This window comes from Chiloscyllium plagiosum, chromosome 29, assembly GCF_004010195.1.
Source record: "Chiloscyllium plagiosum isolate BGI_BamShark_2017 chromosome 29, ASM401019v2, whole genome shotgun sequence".
NCBI classification, from domain to species: domain Eukaryota; kingdom Metazoa; phylum Chordata; class Chondrichthyes; order Orectolobiformes; family Hemiscylliidae; genus Chiloscyllium; species Chiloscyllium plagiosum.
In genome coordinates, this window is record NC_057738.1 from 28464689 (window position 1) to 28488600 (window position 23912).

General features: G+C 42.1%; 1 protein-coding gene across 17 annotated transcripts in view; it reads left to right on the forward strand.

Moving 5' to 3' along the window:
* The window catches only part of LOC122564459 (FH1/FH2 domain-containing protein 3-like), a 650002-nt gene that overhangs the window by 322920 nt on the left and 303170 nt on the right, over nt 1–23912 (forward strand). For all 17 annotated transcript variants that reach the window (XM_043719360.1, XM_043719363.1, XM_043719365.1 and 14 more), the window contains exon 5: nt 6312–6379. In XM_043719360.1, the coding sequence (XP_043575295.1) occupies nt 6312–6379 (68 nt within the window). The remainder of the gene's footprint in view (nt 1–6311; nt 6380–23912) is intronic.

Consider the following 23912-nt stretch of genomic DNA (forward strand, 5'->3'; position numbering starts at 1 on the left):
TGGACAACCTCACACTTGACAGGGTTGAACTCCATCTGTCACTCCTCAGCCCAGCTCTGCATCATATCTAAGTCCCTTTGCAGCCGACAACAGCCCTCCTCACTATCCACAACTCCACCAATCTTCGTATCGCCTGCAAATTTACTGATCAAGAACTCGTTGTAATCTGAGGTAACTTTCTTCACTGTTCACTACACCTCCAATTTTGGTGTAATCTGCAAACTTACTAACAATACCTCTTATGCTCTCTTCGAAATCATTGAAAAAATGTTGAAAAGTAGTGGACCCAGCACCGATCCTTGTGGCACTCCACTGGTCTCAGGCCTCCAGTCTGAAAAACAACCCTCTACTATCACACTCTGTTTTCTAGCTTTGAGCCAGTTCTGTATCCAAATGGTGAGTTCTCCCTGTATTCCATAAGATCTAATCTTGCTCACCAGTCTCCCATGGGGATCCTTGTCAAACGCCTTACCATGTAGATCACATCTAATGCTCTGCCCTCCTCAATCCTCGTTGTTACTACTTCAAAAAACTCAATCAAGTTTGTGAGACATGATTTCCCATCCAATTGTTCTCCATCTTGTTTCCAAGCCATGGTACTTGCTTTAGTTTAGTGATGGAAGGGTAGTTGAATAATTGACACAAGGGAACATCCTCCTCATCTGAAGTAGTGTGCACTTAAGTCTGTATTTATAGTGAAGAAAATAAACAACAGCTCAGCATATTCCAGTAAGTTCACCAATGGGAAGTTTAAGTTGAAATGGATCCAAGGTGGGCAAATGGAGTTATGTCACAGATCAGTCATGATTTTAATGAATAGCAGAGCAGTTTCATATTGGTTGAATGGCCTACTCCTGTTTCAATGGGCGGTACAGTGGTTAGCACTGCTGCCTCACAGCGCCAGAGACCCGGGTTCAATTCCCGCCTCAGGTGACTGTCTGTGTGGAGTTCGCACATTCTCCCCGTCTCTGCATGGGTTTCCTCCAGGTGCTCCGGTTTCCTCCCACAGTCCAAAAATGTGCAGGTTAGGTGAATTGGCCAGGCTAAATTGCCCGTAGTGTTAGGTGAAGGGATAAATGAAGGGGAATGGATTTGGGTGGGTTGCGCTTCGGCGGATCAGTGTGGACTTGTTGGGCTGAAGGGCCTGTTTCCACACTAAGTAATCTAATCTAATCTATGTTCAAGATACAACTTGGTGACTGCTGCAGAGAGCCCATCCACCACCTGGTGACCTGCAGCAATCCTGCCACAGCCAATTTTGGGAAGATTTAACAGGATTGGATCCTGATGGGCTCCTGACATTTCTGTCATTGGACTCCTTAGTTTCACTGAAAGGAATTTGTTGGGAAAATCTTAGTGAAGGGTGTGATGTTCTGTTTCTGAAAACCAAGGACTACTTGGTGACGTACAGGTCTCCAGTACCAGTGGGAGCTCTGTCCACTACTTTCGCTGCAAGAAACTCAGGCAGGCGTCAGCAAGGAAAGCCCTGAGGTGAACTCAGATCCCAGTTATTGCTGTGGCTGAGAGTGAATGCTCCCACAAGGAGCTGGGGGAGGGCATTTAGAATTTAGTCAAGTACATGTCTTCCCTTTACCTGGTGATTTGCCTGCATGTCAAAGTCCCTGCCAATTGAGTTAAATACCAGCAATAATTCAGTGTATTCTTACTGTGGGAGAGCAGGTTCTCCCCAAGCCAAACATGTGCCCTCCCCATCTCCAAACAGGCATTCAATTCCATTCTGAATGTGTTTTATAATTGACAAAGGCGCTGCAGACAATGTAATTTTTCAGGCTGGCTCTGTTTGGCTCAGCCCTGAGACAGGGTACTTTGAAGCTCGATATTGTTTACATTTTCTACGAAAGTAGGAATTATAAGGGCCAGAATATATCCAAAGTTGTTACGATGAATGAACAATGAGTGAAATTGAGTGCATCATGCAATGCTGATTGATAACATATGCCATCATGACAGATTTGATTTAGCATGTTGCTCTACCAATATAAAACGTCAGACAAAGCTTCTCCTGTGATTATAATACACAAAATTCTGGACTCCAAAATTCTAAATCTTCTCCAAAACCTGAACATTATGTAATAAACATGAATATGCTGCCAATTGATGTTTAATTAGATCTATTGTTCACCACCTGAAATATACCACCCAGCTATTCAACCCCAATGTCGAATCCTCGTGTTTGAACATTGACCTTTTGGGTCACCTCTTTGTTATAGAAGTTAGAATTAAGTGTGCTATGTTTTTAGTATCATTGTGGAAATTTTACAGTTACAACAGTGACTGTGTAATTCAAACTTTAATGGGTTGTAAAACTCAAGTCGTAAGGTCATGTTATAAATGTAAGTCCATCTGTCTTTTCAAAGTTACAATACTTTTTTCCTGGTAAATGGTCACCCAAAAGAGAAGACTGAGAGTGATTTTGTTTTGTACATACTAAACTTTCATCTGTACCTGTTGTTTAAATGTCTGAGTGAAAAAATAAATATAACTGACATAAGGTAATATAATGAACCACTTTCTATCCTATTGAACACTATTTTGTAGGCTTTTGGTGATTTTTTTTTAAACAATAAAAGTTTCATGAACTTTTATTCAGAATCAGTGTATTGTGAACATAAATGTTTCAGTTTTGTCAGTTATGTCAGATTGAATGTAACATGCAAAGATTTTACTGCCTTTGGTACCAGAGCTACATGCAAAAATATTTCCAGCAAAGCAAATTTCTCCTGAGGTTCAAAACATTGGGAAATGCAGCGAGACTTTGGGTGGGTGCAGAAAGAACGTTTCTGTCACGGATGAACCTCTGATTACGAGCCTCCGATTCAGAATTGGGGCTCTCCCATTTAAGTTAGAGACAAAAAGAACTTTATCTGAGAGTCTTTAGAATACTGTACCCCTGACAACAGTGGAGGGTGCACCATTGACTATATTCAAGGCAAGTAGATTGATGTTTAATCTGCAAGGACGTTGAAAGTTACGCAGTGTTGTGGCATTCAGTCAGGCAGAAAAGTGGAGCTGAACCGTAATTAGATTAGCCATGATCTTACTCAATGACACAGCTCTTGTGTCTAACCTAGCGTTGAAAATGTGGATGTTTATGAAGCCTCCTTTGCCTGTTAGTTCCTTAATTGTCTAAAATGATTTGTAATGGACTGCTGAGTGTTGATCAGATGCTTTTGTTGTGCAAACATATTTCTCTGAATAATGTGCTGACTTCATTGTCTACAATGTATGCAGTCCTGCATTGTAGGTTGACCAGGTTGTATCTCATTTCCAGGTCTACTTTGTGCTGTACCTGGTATATTTTCTTGCTCACTCCTTACTAAACTAGTATTGGTCCTCCAGCTTGGGACTGATGAATGAGCAAGAGAGAGGGAAATGCCAGGCCATGAGGTTACAGGTTGTGTGCAATAAAATTTTGGCATTTTTGGCATGCAGTAGCTCCACGAATATCTCATTTTGAACTACTCTATCAGTCCTGAATGTATTCCATTTAGAATGAATGTAGTGCCTCACAATTTGGAAAGTGTCCTTAATTTTAAACAGAGGGTTTATTGTTGCAAGGGCTTTGATGTAGTCTGCCCTATACATGCATGGGATATGCATTTGCAACAGGTAGATTGGTGAGGATGTTGCTAATCTCAAGGTGGCACAGTGGTTAGCACTGCTGCCTCACAGCGCCAGAGACCCGGGTTCAATTCCCGCCTCAGGCGACTGACTGTGTGGAGTTTGCACATTCTCCCCGTGTCTGCGTGGGTTTCCTCCGGGTGCTCCGGTTTCCTCCCACAGTCACAAAGATGTGCAGGTCAGGTGAATTGGCCATGCTAAGTTGCCCGTAGTGTTAGGTAAGGGGTAGATGTTTGGGTGGGTTGCGCTTCGGTGGGGCGGTGTGGACTTGTTGGGCCGAAGGGCCTGTTTCCACATTGTAAATAATCTAATCTAAAATAACCTAATCTTATCTAATCTCTTATGGTTCCAGTACCACTTGCTTTAAATCTAGTCAAGCAGATGTCCTTCAGCACACAACTAGCCCGGTCAGTCGTGGTGTTATAGTGGCACTCAGTGATTAATATGAAGTACATCTGTGCCTTAGCTATGTGAAAAGCTTCTTCCAAGCCATGTTCACTACATAGATGAGCTAAAGAAGGAAGGTGGTAATCAGCAGGAGATGTTACTCGTAGCCAAATTTTCACCTGGTATCATGTGACTTCATATTGACATCGAGGACTCTGCGATTCTAGTGTGTGTGTACGTGTGTGTGTGTGTACGTGTGTGTGTACGTGTGTGTGTACACCACTGTGCCAATATTACAGTAAAAAGTTTCTTCCTAATGGGACAAGACAGGCACTGGGACAGTGATAAGGGAGGAGTCTGAGATTTTGTTTGAAAATCATAATCTCAGAATTACACTTTGTTAGGTTGGTGTTTTGATTCTATAGAGAAACACTTTTTTTTGTCGGTCTGTTGTCAGTCGGATTTTGTTTTTTGGTTCTCCCTTTTTGTAATAGATTACAATTGAGTGGCTTTGGAGACCGTCTTTGAGGGCAGTTAAAAGTCTGTCAGGCTGATTTAGGACTGATGTCACACACAGGTCAGAGTGCCAAGGACAGCAGATGCCCTTTAGCAAGTAACCGAAACCATACAGAAAAACCCTATCTAGTTCACTACCCTTACTAAAAGGGCATCAAGGGTTTTTTTTTAATGGCAATCTGCTTTCGTCGTCATCGTTACTGATGCTTTCTAGTTTCAGATTTATCTAACGAATTTAATATAAGTTCGTCAGCTACTTTGGTGGATTTGAACTCACATCAGTGAGTTACTAGCCCAGCAAAATAGCCACCCTCCGAGTCAAACTCAAACCTCTGCCGTGCCAATGTGTATGTACAGCTTTGAGTTTCTCAGTATTGTAATGTTGAGCACGAGACTGAGTGTTATTTGTAGGGAGCTGCATCTTAATGAAGTCTCTTAAAGGTTTTCCAGGCTGTTTTGTGAGGAACCAAATATGCATTCATTGTGGGTAAACTGAGGTTTTAATTTAGGATAGGGCATGTGTCAGATTGCCTACAATGGTATACAGCCACATATTTACCAGGTACATTTATCAGAGAAGCTAAGTATGGGAAAGAATCACAGCACTTAGGTCACAGGCCCGTTTTGATGATGGAAGTAGCAGTGTGGCAGACAGCACTGGGTTGAAATGAAAATTACAACTGCTTGCTTCAATTAGTATGGATGACTTTCATTACTTGGAGTCTCTAAATACTAATGTGATTATTACAGGATTGCAAATACCTTCAGGCAATGCATTTAAATTGACAGGATCTAACTTGCCATTTGAGTTTTTTTTTATTTAAAAATCACAATAACTGAAATGAGATGTTATTACAGTAATCAGTGCGATCTTACTTGGAAGGATAAGCAAGATGAATAAGATTCATTGGCACTGTCAGATTTGCAGATTCTCTCTTAATTATTCCCACTTCACTTTTGTCTGACCGGGGTAGGGGGAAGGGAGAAAGAAGTTGGCCGGTCGGAAGGTGCCAAGTAAATTCTAAACAGACGATGCTATAACATTAATGGAGCAAAATGCATTTTTGCAAAGGTTTGCTTTGATATATTTAAACTTAATTCCCTGAACAAACTGTTACACCTCAGAGTGGAACGTTACAATGTGTAAATTATTTAATTAAAAACTCTTATCCATTCTCCACATCCAATGGTTGTAAATATTGTCAAGTATTTATGGTTGCCTTAAGGAAAATCGTCAGTGATCAGTGGTTCACACATGGGTCCAGTTTAATATCGTTCTTAATAATAATGTCCTTTGCAAATAAAATCTGAAGCCTTTGACCCCCTAAGATGTAGTATCATCTCCCTTTTAATACCAATTTAAGTATTTAAATCAAAGGTCTGTAATTATCTGTGGCATGGAATGATTTTTTTGGGGGGAGAAAGGCCTTGTGTGAAGGCTTTATAAAGCAAATGCCTGCTGATTAAATCCGAAGATAATAGATATTAGCTTTCAGTTAATTTGGGATCATCCAGTCAGGCACAAACTAATGCAAATATGTTCTTGTGTAGAGAAGATGGTAGCTTTCATGTTTTTGGATTGGTGCTTCAACCAGGAATGTGGCCTTTGTGGGTGTTATACTGGTGGGTTGTCAGTCAGTCAGTCAAATGTACAGTCATGTACCTTCTCAGATTTTGATATTCTGATGGAGTTCCAATCTTTTTGCTCTACCTCTCGTCAGCATTGTTTTTTTTCAACGAAGCTCTTTTCTTTCTGTTTTATGCAGAGAAACTCTACAATTCTTGTGGCCGGGAGCTGAGAAGAGCCCTGTTTTCACTCAAGCAGATCTTCCAGGTTGGTACTGATGGCTGCCTCCCATCTTAAAAATGTGTTTTATTTTCCACTTTCTCGGGTCTGTTGTAGTCCCGAGATGTTTAGAAATGGAAATCTTCAAATTCAGTCTCTGGTTTCTGTGGATTTGGCCGATCTGCATGCAGGCAACATTGCCATTGATGTCACCAAATTGACAAAGAGATGAATTGGCCAAGATTCCTGCTCCTCCTTGCTAGTTCATAACTCCTGAATGGGAACTGGATGAGACCAGATGCCTGTTAACAGTAGCATGAGGTGTGGTTGTGAATCTGCCTGTTGGTGTTTGATGCTTAGGCCTACATGCACTGAGTGCAATTTTGATCAACATCCAGAGTTTTATCACTGCCTGTGCAGTTGTTTGTGGGAAAGAGTTCATGTCTTCAGAACAGGAAAGAAGTTATTGGTGAGGTGACTTGGGGGGGAGAGAGAGGAGGAGAGTCCGAACGTCTGGTGTATGACTTATTTCATAAAGATACAAAGACCAGACTAATAAACCAAGATAACTTGCGAGGAACCCTATCGAGATGAGTTAAATTATAATGTATCTCTAGGGCTCTTAATGTAGGCAACCTGCCAGCAAAATGAAAGTTACTTGTTGATATGCCAAAATGAAAGAGCAATTATGCAGGAAGTATTGGTATCATATAATTAAGGACTGAGTGACTTTGTGATTAGCAGGTAAGAAAGTGTACACAGCTGAAGTGAGTGATGACCTTGCAAGAACGGATATTACACCCAAAAGCAGGCTGTGTTTTAGTTCCAAATGGTGACTGTTTGTTTGTTTAAACTCAAAATTAGTGTGCCTACCATTCTAGACTGTGACTTTTTTCCTAAGCTTTAAGCATCTATGTTTAGTGATTTCCTTTTCTACAGTGATCTTGTTGTATATGGCAGGGACCTGGTGGCGCCATGATAATATCCAATAGACTAACAATCCAGAGACTGAAGCTAATACTGTAGGGACATGGGTTCAAATGTCTTCCATTAATGAAAGGGAAGCATAAAAACTAGCCTCTGTAACAGGGGCCATTATTGGAAAAGCCCATTGGGTTCAGGAAAGTCCTTTTATCAGGGAAGGAAATCTGTCATCCATATCCTGACCTGGAATACACATCTCAGTCTTGCAGAAATATGTTTGTTTATTAACTGCCCTCTGAAATAATATGGCAAGCTATTTAGCTCAAGGGTATTTAGGGATGGACAACAAATGCTGGTCCTGCTACACACCTCATGAAAAAGGAAAGAAAACAGTGATCCCTGATCTGAGCTACTCAGCATGACAGCTCCCAACAGGTGAGATGAGCATCATTGCTGATGATGGCAAGTGTATTTGGTCCATCTTCATCCACAGACTCTAACACATGATCTACTATTATGTGCCAGCTTTGTCTTTAAACATAAAGACAGTGGGATTGACGCACAGAGTTGACGAGTGGAAATTCTTTCCTAGCTGCAATCCATTCATTCTTCAATTGCTGCATGCAATACTCACTTTGAATAACCCTGCTATTTTCAGCTCCAGTTTGCATGCTATCAACTTGCTGACATGTATTTGTGTCCTCAAAATGTTCCTGATGTAAATATTTTAACAGTTGCTGCCTTCATTCAAGCTTTACCTTTTCAGAGTGTTTTGTGGCAGTCTTTCTGCAGGGGTTGTATAATAATGAGTCTTCAGCAAATTTCCACAGTTCATGTTGGCCTGTCTCCATAATATTCAATTAGAGAATAACTTTTCAGGGTGTGTGCTTTGCAAGGGATCAGACAAATATGGAAATAAAAAAAGGACAAATCGAAAGAAATTACTAATTAAGATTTTACTTTTGGTTAAGAATTTTAATTATCAGGCATGTTTGCAAGGAATAAAACAAAATGCAGGTGTTTGAAGCATGCACAAACTTTGTGCTGCTGACCCAGTGGCATGAAGAGGGAAAAATTATAATGATATAGAATTTTGTTGTAAATCATGAGACTATTACTACTCCTCTACTGCAGAATGACCTTGTTGAGGTTGTTTTTAGTAAAATTGCTGTAATCTCTCAGTTGAAGGTAATTGTTCCATTAAAGTGTTTCCTGAAATGGCAATCCTCCTCCATTTCCGCCACCTACAGTCAGACCCATCCACCAGAGATATATTTCCCTCCTCAACCCTTTCGGCATTTTGCAGAAGCCATTCCCTCCGCGACTCCCTCGTTAGGTCTACACCCTCCACTCCCGGCACCTGCCCCTGCCACCGCACCTCCATCCAAGGCCCCAAAGGATCCTTCCACATCCGGCAGAGATTTTCCTGCAACTCCAAACACATCATCTACTGGGTCTGTTGCTCTCGCTGTGGTCTCCTCTGCATTGGGGAGACAGATTGGATTACCTACGGTGTGGAAACAGTCCCTTCGACCCAACAAGACCACGCTGACCCTCCGAAGAGCAACCCACCCAGACCTATTCCCCTACGTTTATCCCTCACTAATGCATCTTTTACTATGGGCAATTTAGCATGGCCAATTCACCTGACCTGCATATCTTTTGGATGGTGGGAGGAAACCGGAGCACCCGGATGAAACCCACGCAGACACTGGGAGAATGTGCAAACTCCACACAGACAGTTGCCCGAGGCTGGAATTGAACCTGGGTCTCTGGTGCTGTGAGGCAGCAGTGCTAACCACTGAGCCACCGTGCCGCCCCAAAGATAGCTTCTGTTTTCGCAACTCTTGGACAAAGGAGCAGGACATTGAGCAATTTGAAAGACTGGGGGAAAAAGCTCCTGTATAAGAAGGCACATCAATACCAACAACTTGACTAGCCATTACAGAGAGGAGACTGAATTCTGAACTCAATGATTCATTCGAGTGAAACCTGGCCAGTTAATCATGGATAAAGGCTAGATTCTCATCAAATCGTTGGATAGTGTGTTAATTGTGTGCTTGCTGAGAACTAGAGTTACTAATAAAGATTTAAATTGCACTCGCACACCTACCTTAAGGATGTTTGTCCCAATGTGGTTCAGGTGCAGAAAGTACATGCCCCACCTTCCCCCAAAATTGACCCAGTGATCCAGGAATCTAAGACCTTCCCTCTTGCACCATCTCTTGAGCCATGCATTCATCTGTCCTACTCTCGTATTTCTAAGCTCGCTAGCATGTGGCACCAGGAGTGACCCAGAGATTACAACCATTGCTTTTTAATCTAGTGTCGAGCTCCCTGAATTCTTGAGGCAAATCTCCATTCCCCAATTTGCCCATATCATTGATACCAATATGTACCAAAGCCCCTGGCTCATCACCCTCTCCTTTCAAGATGCCCTGCAGCCGTTCAGTGATATCCTGACCTTGGCACCAGGGAGGGAACACACCATCCTGGAGTTACGTCTTTGGCAGCGAAATGCCAGTGTTTCCCAATTTAAAGAATCCCCCTACCACTATTGCTTTTCCTTTCTCGTCACCACCACCACCACCAGCCCTGGTCCAGTCAAACCGCTTGTGCTAAAAGCTTGGCTCTGACTGAATTCTGCCAAGGTGCCAGTACCCTTCTGAGCTTCCAAAATGGAATACTGGTTAGTGAGTGGGGCATCAGGGGACTGCTATGCTACCTGCCTGTTCTTTCTGGGCTGTCTGGTCACCCATTTCCCTTCTTTCCTCGTGTCCCTTAAACTGCGATGTGACCCGCTCTCTAAACGTGCTATCTACGTAACTGTTAGCCTCGCTGATGTGCCACAAGGTCCCCAACTGCTCCTCGAGCTCCAAGACCTGGAACGTCTACAGCTGGGAGCACTTCCTGCATGTGTGGTCATCTGAGACACTGGCCACATCTAGGATTCCCCATATCTGACGAGCTACGTCTTCCATCCAGCTGGCCTCTCCTGACATCTCTCAAACTTACAATTTTGACTAGAATTATTATTGTTACACTTCCTACTATACCATTCACGATATGTAAAGATTAACATAACTAAGTTCCTACTGCTGTAAATCTGTCAAATAAGATAGGGTTAAGCTGTAGTCGCCCGTTGCCCAGTACTCTCCATCTAGAGCCTTTCTCGCCTTTTGAAATTATGACGTCAACAGGAGCTGGACTGAAGCCGGACCTGCTTTATCCACACCATGATAGATTTATAGGCTCACTGATTATGAATGCACAAGTATCAATGGACAAATTGTCCAAAAAGAGTTGCAAACATTTTTTAAACTGAAACAAGTAAGGGATATTATCTAGCAGCTCATAATGAGGACATGGCTTGGGTTTGACTGGAAATTTCTGACTGGGAAGTGAATATTCCTCGTCAACATATTTTCAGGAGAGTTGGGGTGGAAAAACTGTTAGGACAGTTTTGGAGTTGGGGAATGGGGACTGCCCTTGACACTGAATTCTAATTGACTGACGTAGTTGAGAGAAAGGGTGAATGAGAGCCACAGACAGTTGAGAAGTTGTGTATTTTGAACAAAAAAACCGGGCAGTGATGTAAGGGAATTTGTATTATTTCCAGAATTGGCTGGATGGTGGTAATGCATGTGACCAAAGGGAATCATGGGTATTGTGACGAATAGATCCCTGATAATGTTGGTAGTTCAACAAGGGAGCAAAGTAACTAGTGAACACAACGCATTTGTGATACAAAAATTGAGGGAACAAAATACTCCCGGGAAAGGAAAGGGACTGTTTCCAGAGAAATGAAATCAATTTTTGTTATCAGATGAGGTTTTGTTTTCCAAGATCAAGGTGGATATGAGACTGCAAGTGTTACTGGATGAGTACATAGAATTGGTTGGAGATAATTGGAGGAAAGATATTGCTTCTGAAAACAAACTGAACAGAACTCAGTGAATCAGTCACCCTCACCTACTGAAGGAAGTCCGTGAGGAATTGGTAAAAGCTCTGCCACAATCTTTCTATGATTTTAAATATGAACATTGTTATGAGATGATGGGTTAATCATTACAAGACGTTTTTGCTCAGAATTATTAAAAAATTTAAAATTTTGAGTATGGTTGTTTTGTTAATTGTGCATTTCTCATTAGGACCTCCTTTAGTGCTTCTGAACAAGCAGATGATTTAAATTTCTTTTGTTTCAAATTCAGACATCACATGGGAAAAGTGGTGCTCAGATCTTGCATCACAGTGTTCTTCCTGTGTTCAAGTCCGTTCCTAAATCTAATTAGATTGTGATTTATATTGATTCAGATGTTCAAAATGAATTGTAGGGGTTTCCTATGTCAGTGATGTGATGTCCTGGTTAAATGCAGAAATTTGTGCTCGGATGTTTTTAAAACCGTATTTGACTGGAGTATGCTACAGATTCTGTTGACATGGAGAATCTTTTTTTTTGAAAAAATGTCTATTATAAAAGCCGTGGTGGGAAGATGAATTAGTTTCATTGTTTTCTGCAAGTTTCGATGTACATCACAGTGAAGCCAACTGTAACTTGAATTTATTTAGCACCTAAGTATCCCAAGGTGCTTCACGGGAACATTTATAAACGAACTCCAGCACCAAGGCGCAGCGGTGTAAAGGGACACGTGACTGCAATGGTAGTAAACCAGGTGATTGGGGCTAATTAATTAATTAACTGGGACAATCTAAGGGATGCATAATAGGACCAGTATTGACAGAAACTGTAAGAATGAGTAATAGGGCCCCCATGTGGTGCGGTGGTAGAGTCCCTACTCATGAACCAGGAGGCTGGGGTTCAGTTCCCTGCTCCAGAGATGTGTATTAACATCTCTGAACAGGTTGATTGGACAAATAGATTTAAAAAAGAGACTGAATATAAGGGGTCCGGTTGGGGTACGTTGGTGTCCCTACCCCTGGTCGAGAGACCTGGGTAGTCCCACCTGTTCCAGAGATGTGTTAACATCTCTGAGTAGATTGATTAGGAAAAAGTAGGTCAATTTAAAACGGGGGAAAAAAAAAGTAAGGTGGAGGAGTTAATAAATCCTATCCACGTTGAAATGTGTCAAATTTTCTGAAACTAGCACCAACAACACAAGAGAAACTCAGCAGGTCTGGCAGCATCTGTGGAGGTAGAATCATAGAATACCTACAATGTGGAAACAGGCCATTTGGCCCAACAAGTCCACACTGACCTTCCAAAGAGTATCCCACCCAGACCCATTCCCATACCCTCCCTCTGACTAATGCACTTAGCCTGCACGTTCCAGAATACTATTTAGCTTGGCCAATGCACCTAATCTGCACATCTTTGGACTGTGGAAGGAAACCAGAGCACCTGGAGGAAACCTATGCAGACACTGGGAGAGTGTGCAAACTCCAGACAGACACTTGCCCGAGGCTGGAATTAAACCCAGGTCCCTGGCGCTGTGAGGCAGCAGTGCTAACCACTGAGCCACCATGCCACCCCCTTATGGAAGGAAGGCAGGCAAGTGGTGTTGAAGTTTACTGGATCAGCCACAATCAAGTCTGAAAATTATACCACTTTAGAATCCTTATTGTGGAAAAAGGACTCCTCTTTCTTCATGACACTAGACTTGAAATATTAACTCTGTTTTTCTCTGTCCACAGATGCTGCCAGACCTGCTGAGTTTCTTGACCATTCTGTGTTTGTTTCAGGTTTCCAGCATCTGCACAATTGTGCTTTTATGCCTTGGTTTAACTCGGTTACATCCAAATTGATCTTGACCAGAAGATCAGCCAATGAAATGGGTTTGAAGTTGGTCATTTCCAAATTGTGTGCCATGACCCTCCAGTGGGGCTGTGGAGCATAATTTTGTGGTTGCCCTGTCTGAGACAAAATTGGTGGCTCTGGAGTCCTGACACACATTTCACAGCTACGAGACCCTTACATATTTGTGTATGTTTTTGTTTTCCTCACTCGTTGGGCAGAGCACTGAAACCTGATCATTACTTCAACCACAGGCTATAAAAAGTTCCCTGTTCACTTTTGTCTTATGCAAACCCAGCTGTTTAAACCCCCGCCCCACCTCAGTCAGCACACTGCATTCTCTACCGGGGGTCACACGCCATCTGAGGCAATAAAATGGGGCCAGATGGGAAGGAATTGGGAAATAAGTGTGCAGTAATGATTTTAAAAGAAGGACTGAGGAGCAAACAGGTTTTTGGCAAGAATTCCAAAGTTTTGGGGGCTTCAACCATTGAAGGACTAATTCCAATGGCAGAGCCAAGAAAATCAGGAATGTTAAAGAGACTAGCATTGAAAGATCCTGTAAGAAATAGGGGGATTGAAGACCAGAAGAGTTTAGGAAGATGGGCAGAGGCAAGAGCTATGGTGGATTATGGAAATAAGAATAACACACATTAAATCGAGGAAATTGATAGCACCCGTCACTGAAATTCCCAATTCTGAGATTACATTTCGGATAACTCCAGCCTTGCATGCAGCTACAGCAGGTCAGAAATTCATGGATCTTCTGTCTGACCTTTTGGTGATCTGATGCAATGCACAAATGGAAAACAGTGAACCTGTCTTTTTTAAAAAAAAAAATCAGTTCAGAGCCAACTATACGTGAGACTGAGCTGTAATCATACAGAACAGTGCTCTCCCAGGAATCTCCTTTTCAGGTGCAGTGTAAAGCTGCATCTGCTGTGTCTTGAGATTCCCATTTAAAACATGCAGGCTTCCTGATGGACAATGCAGTTTTGTTTTGCCTGGAGCAGTTTACTGTCCAAAAAACAATGGACCGGAATACAGATCCTATCGTTTACAAAGAAATCTAGATGTCGGCTGAAATACTGAGGAGGCTAAAATGAAAGGGGTGCGTGTATTTTTCTCTGTAGTGCAGTGCTTTCCAATTGCAGCCTTTCCAAATGGCATTGAATAATCTGCTGGCTGGCAACCAGATTTGTACAACTTCAACCCCTCTGCTTCTCCATCGATCCATACAGAGGTGTGTGTGTGTGTGTTTCATAAGAAGTAAATCTGCAGAGGTTTAGAAACTTGCATCCAAAATCACAGCAAGATCTAACCAGCAGCATATGACCTTAATGTTCCATGTCGTGCTGTATGCATGCTTATTTTCAAGCTGTTTACCGTGCCAGGCACAGCCTTGGCATTTCCGTTCCTTGTGTGCGAGACCGGCACTTGCCAAACAGGTGGGTGTTCTGACACTGTTTACGTGCACCATACAGAAGGCAAACCCAGCTCTTTACGGGACACCATTGTGAGATTTGATGAGTTATTTATTGTTTCAAACAAATCAAGTTGTCAGCAACTGACAGATTTAGGCTTTATAATTGTCCTTTGCATATTTAAACGGTTCAGGAATTTATTCCCTTTGAAGATAACTGCCCTTTTTTTTAAAATTGTTTTAAGTGCCTCTCATGGAAAGACATATTTTACATAAGTTCCCTTGGAGCATAGGGCAGTCGGTCTGTCTGGGCCTGTTAGGCCAAGAGTCGACTGCAAGATGAGCCAAACCTGTGATTAAGATAAGACATCTGTTCCTTTTGTTCGACACAATTGAAAATATTACTAGAGTTTATCGATATCTATCAAAGTGATTTGCGTGACATGTTACATGGAGCTGCTACCAAATCTGAATCACAACACTTGGGGACTAGTTTGGGAAGATCTAAAATGAGGAACAATGGCTTGATGTCTTCCGTTCTTTTCAAACTCTTAACTGAATGATTTAAGTTAAGAGTTTGAGCAGTGTTGCACATTTTTCTTTGCTGTAGCTGTTGGATAGAACCATGTCTACTGAGTGTGAGGGTACAGTTAAAGGGGCTATTGAGGTGGGGTAGTCAAGGGGCGGTGTAAATATGAGTGAAAGTCAGGGGCTTCGTGATGTCTTCCGTTCTTTTCAAACTCTTAACTGAATGATTTAAGTTAAGAGTTTGAGCAGTGTTGCACATTTTTCTTTGCTGTAGCTGTTGGATAGAACCATGTCTACTGAGTGTGAGGGTACAGTTAAAGGGGCTATTGAGGTGGGGTAGTCAAGGGGCGGTGTAAATATGAGTCAAAGTCAGGGGCTTCGAGGATAATTTTGGAAGACCATGTTCTGCCATCTGATGTGCAGGCCAGGAATTATTAATTTGTAAACATAGTGGCAATGGTCTGCAATGTGGAACTTCTCAACCAACAAGGTGGAATCTCACAGATGACAACTCCTTTTCTACAATACCTTGCACCAGATTGCATTATCCATTTGTTTCATGGTGGTATAGAACAGCTGCGGCCATGGGCCATGTGAAAGGTTTTCTGAAATTTGTATTACGTGGATGGGGCAGTTAAATGAATCAATGAGCCATCCCTCAGAAACATTAAAGCTAAAAGTGCCCCTTTCCTTGGCTGGATGCTTGCACTTAAACATATCCTTGCACTGTTGCTAAGATATAAAGCATGTATGGTTAATGAAACATTATTTTTACTTGAACAATGTGACACCTTATCAATATCCACACAAATAAATCTCAAAATGTTTCCAGCAGAAAACACCAGAAGCAACAGGTGTGTACTTTTACATGCCCGTGCCAAACTCTACAATGATGCTAGTTGGTTGGAAAAGCCACCCATCCCTCGTTGCTGACCTTTCCATCTCCCACCTCATGATCTCCAAGTTGCACACAAACTGGGGTGTTCCACAAGCTGAGTTATACAATCGCTATGTTGTTTACCTTGTATGATTTGGTCACAAACAACTACTACTTGAGTACTTGTTTTGTCAGATTGGCTTGATCTTGTGCTGAGGATATCCTGCTTTGAATGAAGTTGTATTGTGCTGTCAGGCATACACAGGTGGTCTGTAAGAATTATGGGTAACATCTGACTTGTGTCAGCAAGCCCCAGGAAGAGTGCTCAGGATCAGAGTGCACTGCTGTCTAAGTATGAGGCTGAGCAGCAGTGGAATTTGAAAGAAGTACAGAGATTTGTGAAAACATATCTATTGCATTGGGTACTGTAAATATGGGTGAATGGACAAGTTAGAGGGCCATAGTTTCTTATGAATTAGCAGCTCTGGGTACTGCCAGTGCTTTTGTTAATTATCATTGTCCCATATGTTTCCAGTACATGATAAGGAGGACATGAATAGCCAGATTGTAACATTTTTGGGATGTGTCATTCTATAATTAGGGAGATCTGTGCAAATTTCAGATTATCATTCCATGGAATGCTGGTGTTGCTGGCTCGCTCAACATCTAATGCCCATCCCCCAAGTGTCCTATAGATCGTGGTGAGATGGGTGCAGCACAGCACTGCTAGGGAGATTCCCAGGATTTTGAACCCACATAAGTGGATGAATGACGATTGTACTTCCAAACTGGGATGGTGTGTGTGGCTTAGAGGAGAATTGCAAATGGTGGTGTTCCCATGCTTCTGCTACTTTTTGTTCTTGTTGGTGGCTGAGGGCAGTGGTTTAGAAGGTGCTGTTGAAGGAGCCTTGGTGAGTTGTAGTACACCTTTTGATTGGTCCATACTGTTACAGCTGTGGGACAGTGATGGAGGGGTTGAATGTGGTGCCAGTCAAGTGGCCTGCTTTATCCTGGATCCTGTCAAGCTGCTTGAGTGTTGATGGAATCTCATTTGACATGCCAATTGGGGAATATTCCATTATATTCCTGACTTGTGCCTTTGGTAACATATGGGCATTGGCAAGTGGGAAGAGAATTCCCAACAGAATACAACATCTGAACTCCTCTTGTAGCGACAGTGTTGATTATGGGTGGTCCAGGTTAGTTTGTAATCAGTGTCCACCATCCATACAGTGATACTACAACCTCGTCGATGATGATTAGACTCCATTTTGGCTAAGCTTCATTGAACGGATTTATTTTTAGACCTATGCAGAGCCTTTTGGGTGTTTCAATTCACAAGGTCCAAACTAATGTGACAACATGTGCTTCTTGCGTACATGTAATTTGAAGCTGTAGACAATGCTGGTGGAGGCTTCAACTTTTGTTGCAATACATGGTAGACTCTGAGTGTCTGTCCCTCTTACCTATTATTGGTACATCCTGGAAAGATTAATAAGCGGATACACTACCTAGTTTGGTCACATGATGAACACTGCTTCCTGGGCCATTAATCCTGGAGTTGGATGTGAACCTATAGCCTCTAGCTTAGAGATTGGGACACCATCCACTATACAAAAGGACCTTCCAGACAATGTATACTGTCTTAAATGTTGTCACTAGGCATTGAACCTTGTGTGACCATTTTTGGAGATGCCAACTCTCTAAAATTATAATGTCTCCAGAATTAATTGATTTTGTAAAGATCTCATGAGACTCTTGCAAGTATGTCAGTAATAAAGCACTATGGGCATTTTCTCTGGCTATTCTCCATGGGTGAGCACACTCAGATGGCACAGTTGCTATGGGCCTGGGCTTTGATGTGGGTCTGTAATTTGCACACCTTTTAATAAATAATATGGTTTTGGAGTGCAGAGACAATTTGATTAAGCATTGGGATGTGATGAAGCAAAGGTCTCCTGGGTCTGTTCATAGTGGAGGGCATTTGAGATGTCTTTCCACTGTTGAGTGCTGAATGAGAGTATGTGAAATAGAGCTGTATCTAATATGGGCAGAAGTCTCTATGGCATCTTATGATGCTGAATAGCGAGGCCCCCGCTCAAATGAACAGGCACCCAATTAAAAACTTGGTAAAGGAATTTTTCTCCCATCTAAAGACCAGTTAGATCTGTGCAACAGCATGTTCAGTGAGCGATCCTATTACCCTGAAAGACTGGCCCCAGTTTAAACTGTTTGTAGAATCATAAAATCCCCACACTGTGGAACCAGGCCATTTGGACAATCAATTCCACACCAATCCTCTAAAGACCATCCCACCCAGACCCACACCCCACTGCCCCATCCCTGTAACCCTGCATTTCCCATGGCTAGCCTACCTAACCTGCACATCCCTGGACACTGGACAATTTAGTATGGCCAATCCACCTAACCTGCACATCCCTGTACTGTGGGAGGGAACTGGAGCAAAAAGAGGCAAGACACTGGGAGAATGTCTGTCTGGAGTTTGCACAGTTGCCTGAAGGTGGAATTGAACCCAGGTCCCTGGCACTGAGAATCAGCAATGCTAACTGCTGAGCCAACATGCTGGCCCATGCTGAGTCAGTTTTAATAGCGGTAATTGCTTTTTCCAATTCCAGTTGCCCCTTTGTAACCTGCAGAACCTAAACCCAAAAGGGCCCTTTTCAAGAGAGGAACTGAATGTTTTATGTTGAGCCTGTGGAGGCAACTTCTACAGTGTTTTTTTTGTGTGGCATTTTCAAGCTGGTGCCTGTGAACTAGCCCAACGCTGCGGGAGCTTCAGCAATGGGTTTTTAAAAAAAATATATCATTCATGGGAAGTTAGTTCTGCTGGCTTGGCCACAGTTTACTGCCCATTCCCAATCACCCTGGAGCAGTTAAGAGTCTGTGACATTACTGTGGATCTGGAGTCTCTTGTACACCAGATCAGGGCTGGTTTCCTTCCCTAAAAGATATCAGCGATGTTAGGAGGCGTTAGTGGGCCAGGTGTATGTGTGTGTTTTTTGTTTTGGCAGCTTATTATCCCAGCTTTGTCTTGAACTCCAGTTTTACCATCTGCCATGGTAGGATTCAAATTCTTATCCCCAGATCATTAGCCTGCAGTTGTGGATTACTAACTGAGTGACATTACCAACACTTCACCTATATACATATATCTGAATTCCTGTGGAGGTTGGTGGATTGTATTCAAAAACTGGGATGCTGCACAATTTCACAGTTGCTGAGAGGGTTTACGAACTGAAATGGGTCTTCCAAAATTTCTTTTTCCAACTTCTGATACTGGTCCTGGGGTATATTTGGCTATGATTACTGAAGTGTTTTGCTTTGGTTAGTGGGTGGTTGCAGTTTACCTACTCGTTCTGAGGTGTCTTTTTGGGTCTGATGGGAGCTCCCTCAAATTTAATATTAAATGCTACAGTTTGCTGCCCAATAGCAAGAGGCAAATGATTAACTGAAGCCTGCTCACAACAGTTTGTGGCAGACAGACTGAACGCAAAGGTTATATCGCCCTCTGGAATTTTGAAAAGTAACTGCAGGAGGGGGGGGATGCCTGGTTGTTGCAGTCAACTGCTTTAAACCTTGAGGGTTGCAAAACCAAGCGCCTGTGCAAATAGGTGTGAAGCAGAATAAGAATAGGGACATTGTGCGAATCTCCTACAAAGCGATTCCCCAATCCAGAATCAAAGCGCAGAAGGGATGAATCTATATGAGATCATGGCAATTGCCTCGATGTTCTTGACCTTCACATTTTTATTGCCTTAATTATGACGTAGTTAAATGATAGATTCTTGTTAATTTGGATTCATTTTTGTGGAAGCCATCTAAGCAGTTTGGAAATGTTTTTTCATGGCCTGTGCAGAAAAAAAAGTTACTTGGATCTTTACCATGCAAGCAGCTCTGACAGTCATTGAGGCCAGAAAGAGCTGGAATTTGGAAATCTAAGATCTTCAGGAGACAGAATAAATGCGATGAAATGTAACAATATGTTTGCCCCCTGACACCACATGCTATTCTGACTCTGAGCTTTGCCGATATCCTTTCAATGTCACTGGATCTAAATCCTGGAACTCTTGACAATACTGAGTCTCCCTACACCACGTAGACTGCAGTGCTTCAAAATAGTGGCTTACGAGGATAATTGGGGATGGAGCAGTAAATGTTGGCCTAGCCAGCAACTATCCACATCCTTTAAAAGTATATTTTTAAAAACCTGACCGAGTTTGTGGGTAGACTCTTTTGTTGCATTTATTTTGTCAAGAAATTAGTAGTCATTTCTAGGCTTAATCTGAAAATGGAATATAGTCTGATGAGAGTTTGCATCTTTAAACAGACCAGTCATATGTTCAGAAACTTAATGTGTTCCATTACAGGGACCATTTTAACTCTCTCAGCGAATTAAATGGAGGAAGGCCAAGTTTGGCAGCAAACTGTCTTATCCTCTGCAACCTGGAGAGGGCAGTAGGTTTCGACGTGTCCATTTTAACAATCTGACCACTGGATATCCTGGACAGGGTTAAACTTTAGACCTTGTTGTCATTGCCAACATTCGTCAGCATCCTTGTTAATTGAAGGTTTAATTCCCCACTTGGCTAATCACAAAAGGTTAGCAAAGTATCATGTTTGAATTTCCACTCTAAATAGCAGCCTCTCCAACGTGTTAAATTTCCCCTAAATTTTAAATGGTGTAGCCCTGTTCTCAGAATATTATTCAGTAACAGTTATTGAAAAGTAATTGTTTTATTCCTTTTTTCCAAATTAATTGGGAATTCTTTTTTTTTGAGGCTATGAAATAGCTGTAGGAACTTAAAGGATTCTTAAGGTGGATTGGCCCTTCACATGCCTGTCTCCCAAGTTAAATGGTGATTGACCTAAACCCTGGCTTTGAATTTGCTATTATCTGCCATTAGATTGAGCTCCCTCTGTTATGGTGAATGCAGGACTGGGAAAGATGGTTGTTCAGGGTGATGAGAGCAGATAAAAATGCTCCTTAGCCATTAAGATAAGAGCTGGGTAGCTAATTTCTATTTCAGTTGGCTAGTCTGCCTGAGGACCTCCAAAATCTCAATGTTTCTTCTTCAAAGTTGAGGTTTGAATTGAAAGTTTAGCCTTTTCTTTGAAGGGTCCTGGTTGTTTCCATGCTCTCTTCAATGAGCATGTTTTGCACTCACTGTAACAGGTGCAGAAGCATTTGGACTTAATGTTTTACAGTTATTGGCTTAATGTTTTTGAATTATGTAACACCAAGCCATGTGGGATGTTAGGCCACATGACCTAAAGCCTTGCCAAAGGGGTAGATTGAAAGGAGTATTTAAAAGGGGAGAGGGGTAAAAAGGCAGAAGTTTTTAGTGAGGGGATTAAAGAACTTGGGAGCTGGTAAGGTGATTGGTCCAACTAGGCCACTAATGTGGGAGTCATTTTTAATCAAGGATACATGGGATGCCAGCATTGAAGAAGTGCAGAGATCACAAACAGCTGGGAATCAGTTACAGAACTTTGGAAGGGTGAGGCTATGGTTGGTATTGAAAAGTATGGTGAGAATTTTAAATTAAGGTATAACCAGAAAGGGTGCCAATGTTGGAGACAGAAATGATGTGTTAGAGGAAACTGGTATGCTAGAGTACAGCGTCAGATCAGCTGAACATATGTTGGAATTGGAGGTTGGCCAGAACACCATTGGAGACAGCAAAGCATTCAGTGGGTGCTTCCTCAGTTGAGACCGTGGCAGAGGCTGGCACTTCGTGTTTCAGCAGCAGGCAGCCTCACTCGTGTTGCAGATTCGCAGAAGGTTATTTTGATATCAAACGGAACACTGAAGCTGTGCACATTTTGGTTCGGCATTTTCGGTTGCCAGGAAGAAAGATGGAGTTTGGAGGGAAGGGAATGAACAATGGAATTGCATTTCCCAATATTTAGCTGGAAAGAAAATTCTGCTCATTCAGTAAAAGGTGGGTGAGAATTTTGAGAAAACTGGTGGGTTAAGGGGTAGTGGTGTGGTTCTGTTAAGTCCTTAACATTTGCGATGTAAAAACAAGGACTGCAGATGCTGGAAACCAGAGTCTAGACTAGAGTGGTGCTGGAAAAGCACAGCAGGTCAGGCAGCATCTGAGGAGCAGGAAGATCGACGTTTCGGGCAAAAGCCCTTCATCAGGAATAGAGCTATTCCTGATGAAGGGCTTTTGCCCGAAATGTCTATTTTCCTGCTCCTTGGATGCTGCCTGACCTGCTGTGCTTTTTCAGCACCACTCTAGTCTAAACCCTTAACACTTGCTGTCAGGCAGCTCGGTTCGCAATAAATGCCAGCTATAGCCACATACTGAGACTGAATAGTTCAAAAACTTGGATTCATACTTCATGTGAGACTGGATTTCAGAGAAATTCTGAACCAGCCTTATAGCGCTTGTGGCAAGGACCACAGTACAACCTCTGTGCAATCTTCCTTTGAAATCCCTGGGCACTTTCAAGCTACCTGCAATTAATTTTGATGTTTAGACAAGACTGATGCAGCCTAAACGTTTAAAGTTTAACTTCTGGGAGGAATTAAAGTGTGAGCAAGAGTGTGCAGAGTGCTGCAGTACAGAAGGATTGAAGTTCCAGTGTAATGGGGCTCTGTCTTGGGACAGTGCATGCTGTGGCTACCAGGTTTAATTTAAACGTGTCCAAGGTATTGTTGAAAACTGGTGAAATCAGCACGTATCTCTTTGTCAGATGACTTTTGATGTGTGGATCTGAGTGGATTGCAAATCATAGCCATTTTGGTATCTTCAATTCTGCAATCAAATATTGTTAAAGCCTGTTTAAGTATATTCGTGATGAATTGCACATGGGGTTTAATATGAACTGAGACAGATTGGTGGAACAACTGTTTATTACCTAAACTAAATTAGTATTAATACTTTGAATCAAGGACTGTAATTTTGCTCAATGTGACTCCAAAGAATTTAAAATTTTTTAATGTAGGTTTGATGAGTAGATTTGGATAAATATAGACCCCAAAACTATTCGGCTAAACTTTGTGGTGCTGCTCATCGTGCCACTTTGCAAGTGATGCTAACGTTTAACATTTTCCTTTCACTCTTCTAACAATGTGTTGCAAAGTTGGGTAAGCAGTTTCTCCCTGTCACCAGGGTTGTCAACCTCCTGAAGCTCTGTTGTGATCGAAGGCTAGTGAGATTGGAATGCAGATCAACAGTTGTTTCATCCGTTGGCCTTGTGTGCCCTTCTCAGTGGCTGAAGTTATGGCCATAACCACTGGAGGAGATCAGTGAAAGATCACACTGCAGGGCAATGGAAGAAATAACTTCCATACATCCAGAGGCCACTGGATTTCTTAGCAGATTTGTGTGGGAACTGAGTTAACTACAGTTATTTCAACAAAGTATATACCAAAATACAATGTCTGCATAAGTGTGTGTACATTACATCTGTGATAAAAATAATCTCTAAAGAGATTTATGTAATATAGATGAATCATAAACCACCTAAACAACAGAGTTATTTATGTGGCAAATATCTTTCAGAAGTTAAGATTCCCAAAGAGCTGTTTGTGTATCCAATTTGCTCAAGGCAACCCTAGTGACTAGGGCAGTACACTGCCCAATGTCTATCAGTAGCCTACATAGCTGGTCTTAGACATGGGTGATACAAAGGCCAGAGAAGTCAGGCTGATCAGAAAGCAAATTGAAGGATTTTCAAATCTCTACCAGAAATATCGGATTTGAACCTAGCTTTGAGTTCATATTGTTTCCATGGTTTGAAAAAAAGCATTTAATTTGAAATGATTGCTTATCAGTAATCCAAGGACAGTTTCAAAACAGGCCAAGAGATACCGAGGTAACTAGTGAAGATAACCACCATATATAGGAGCAGAATTAAGCCTTTTAGCCATTTGAATGCTCCATTCAATCGTGACTGATGTTTCTCAACCCCATTCTACTGCCTTCTCCCTGTAATCCTTGATCCCTTTACCTAAATATGTGACACTCAATGACTATGCCTCCACAGCTCGCTGCAGCAATAGGCTCGACAGATTCACCACCTTCTGACTGAAGAAATCCCCCCC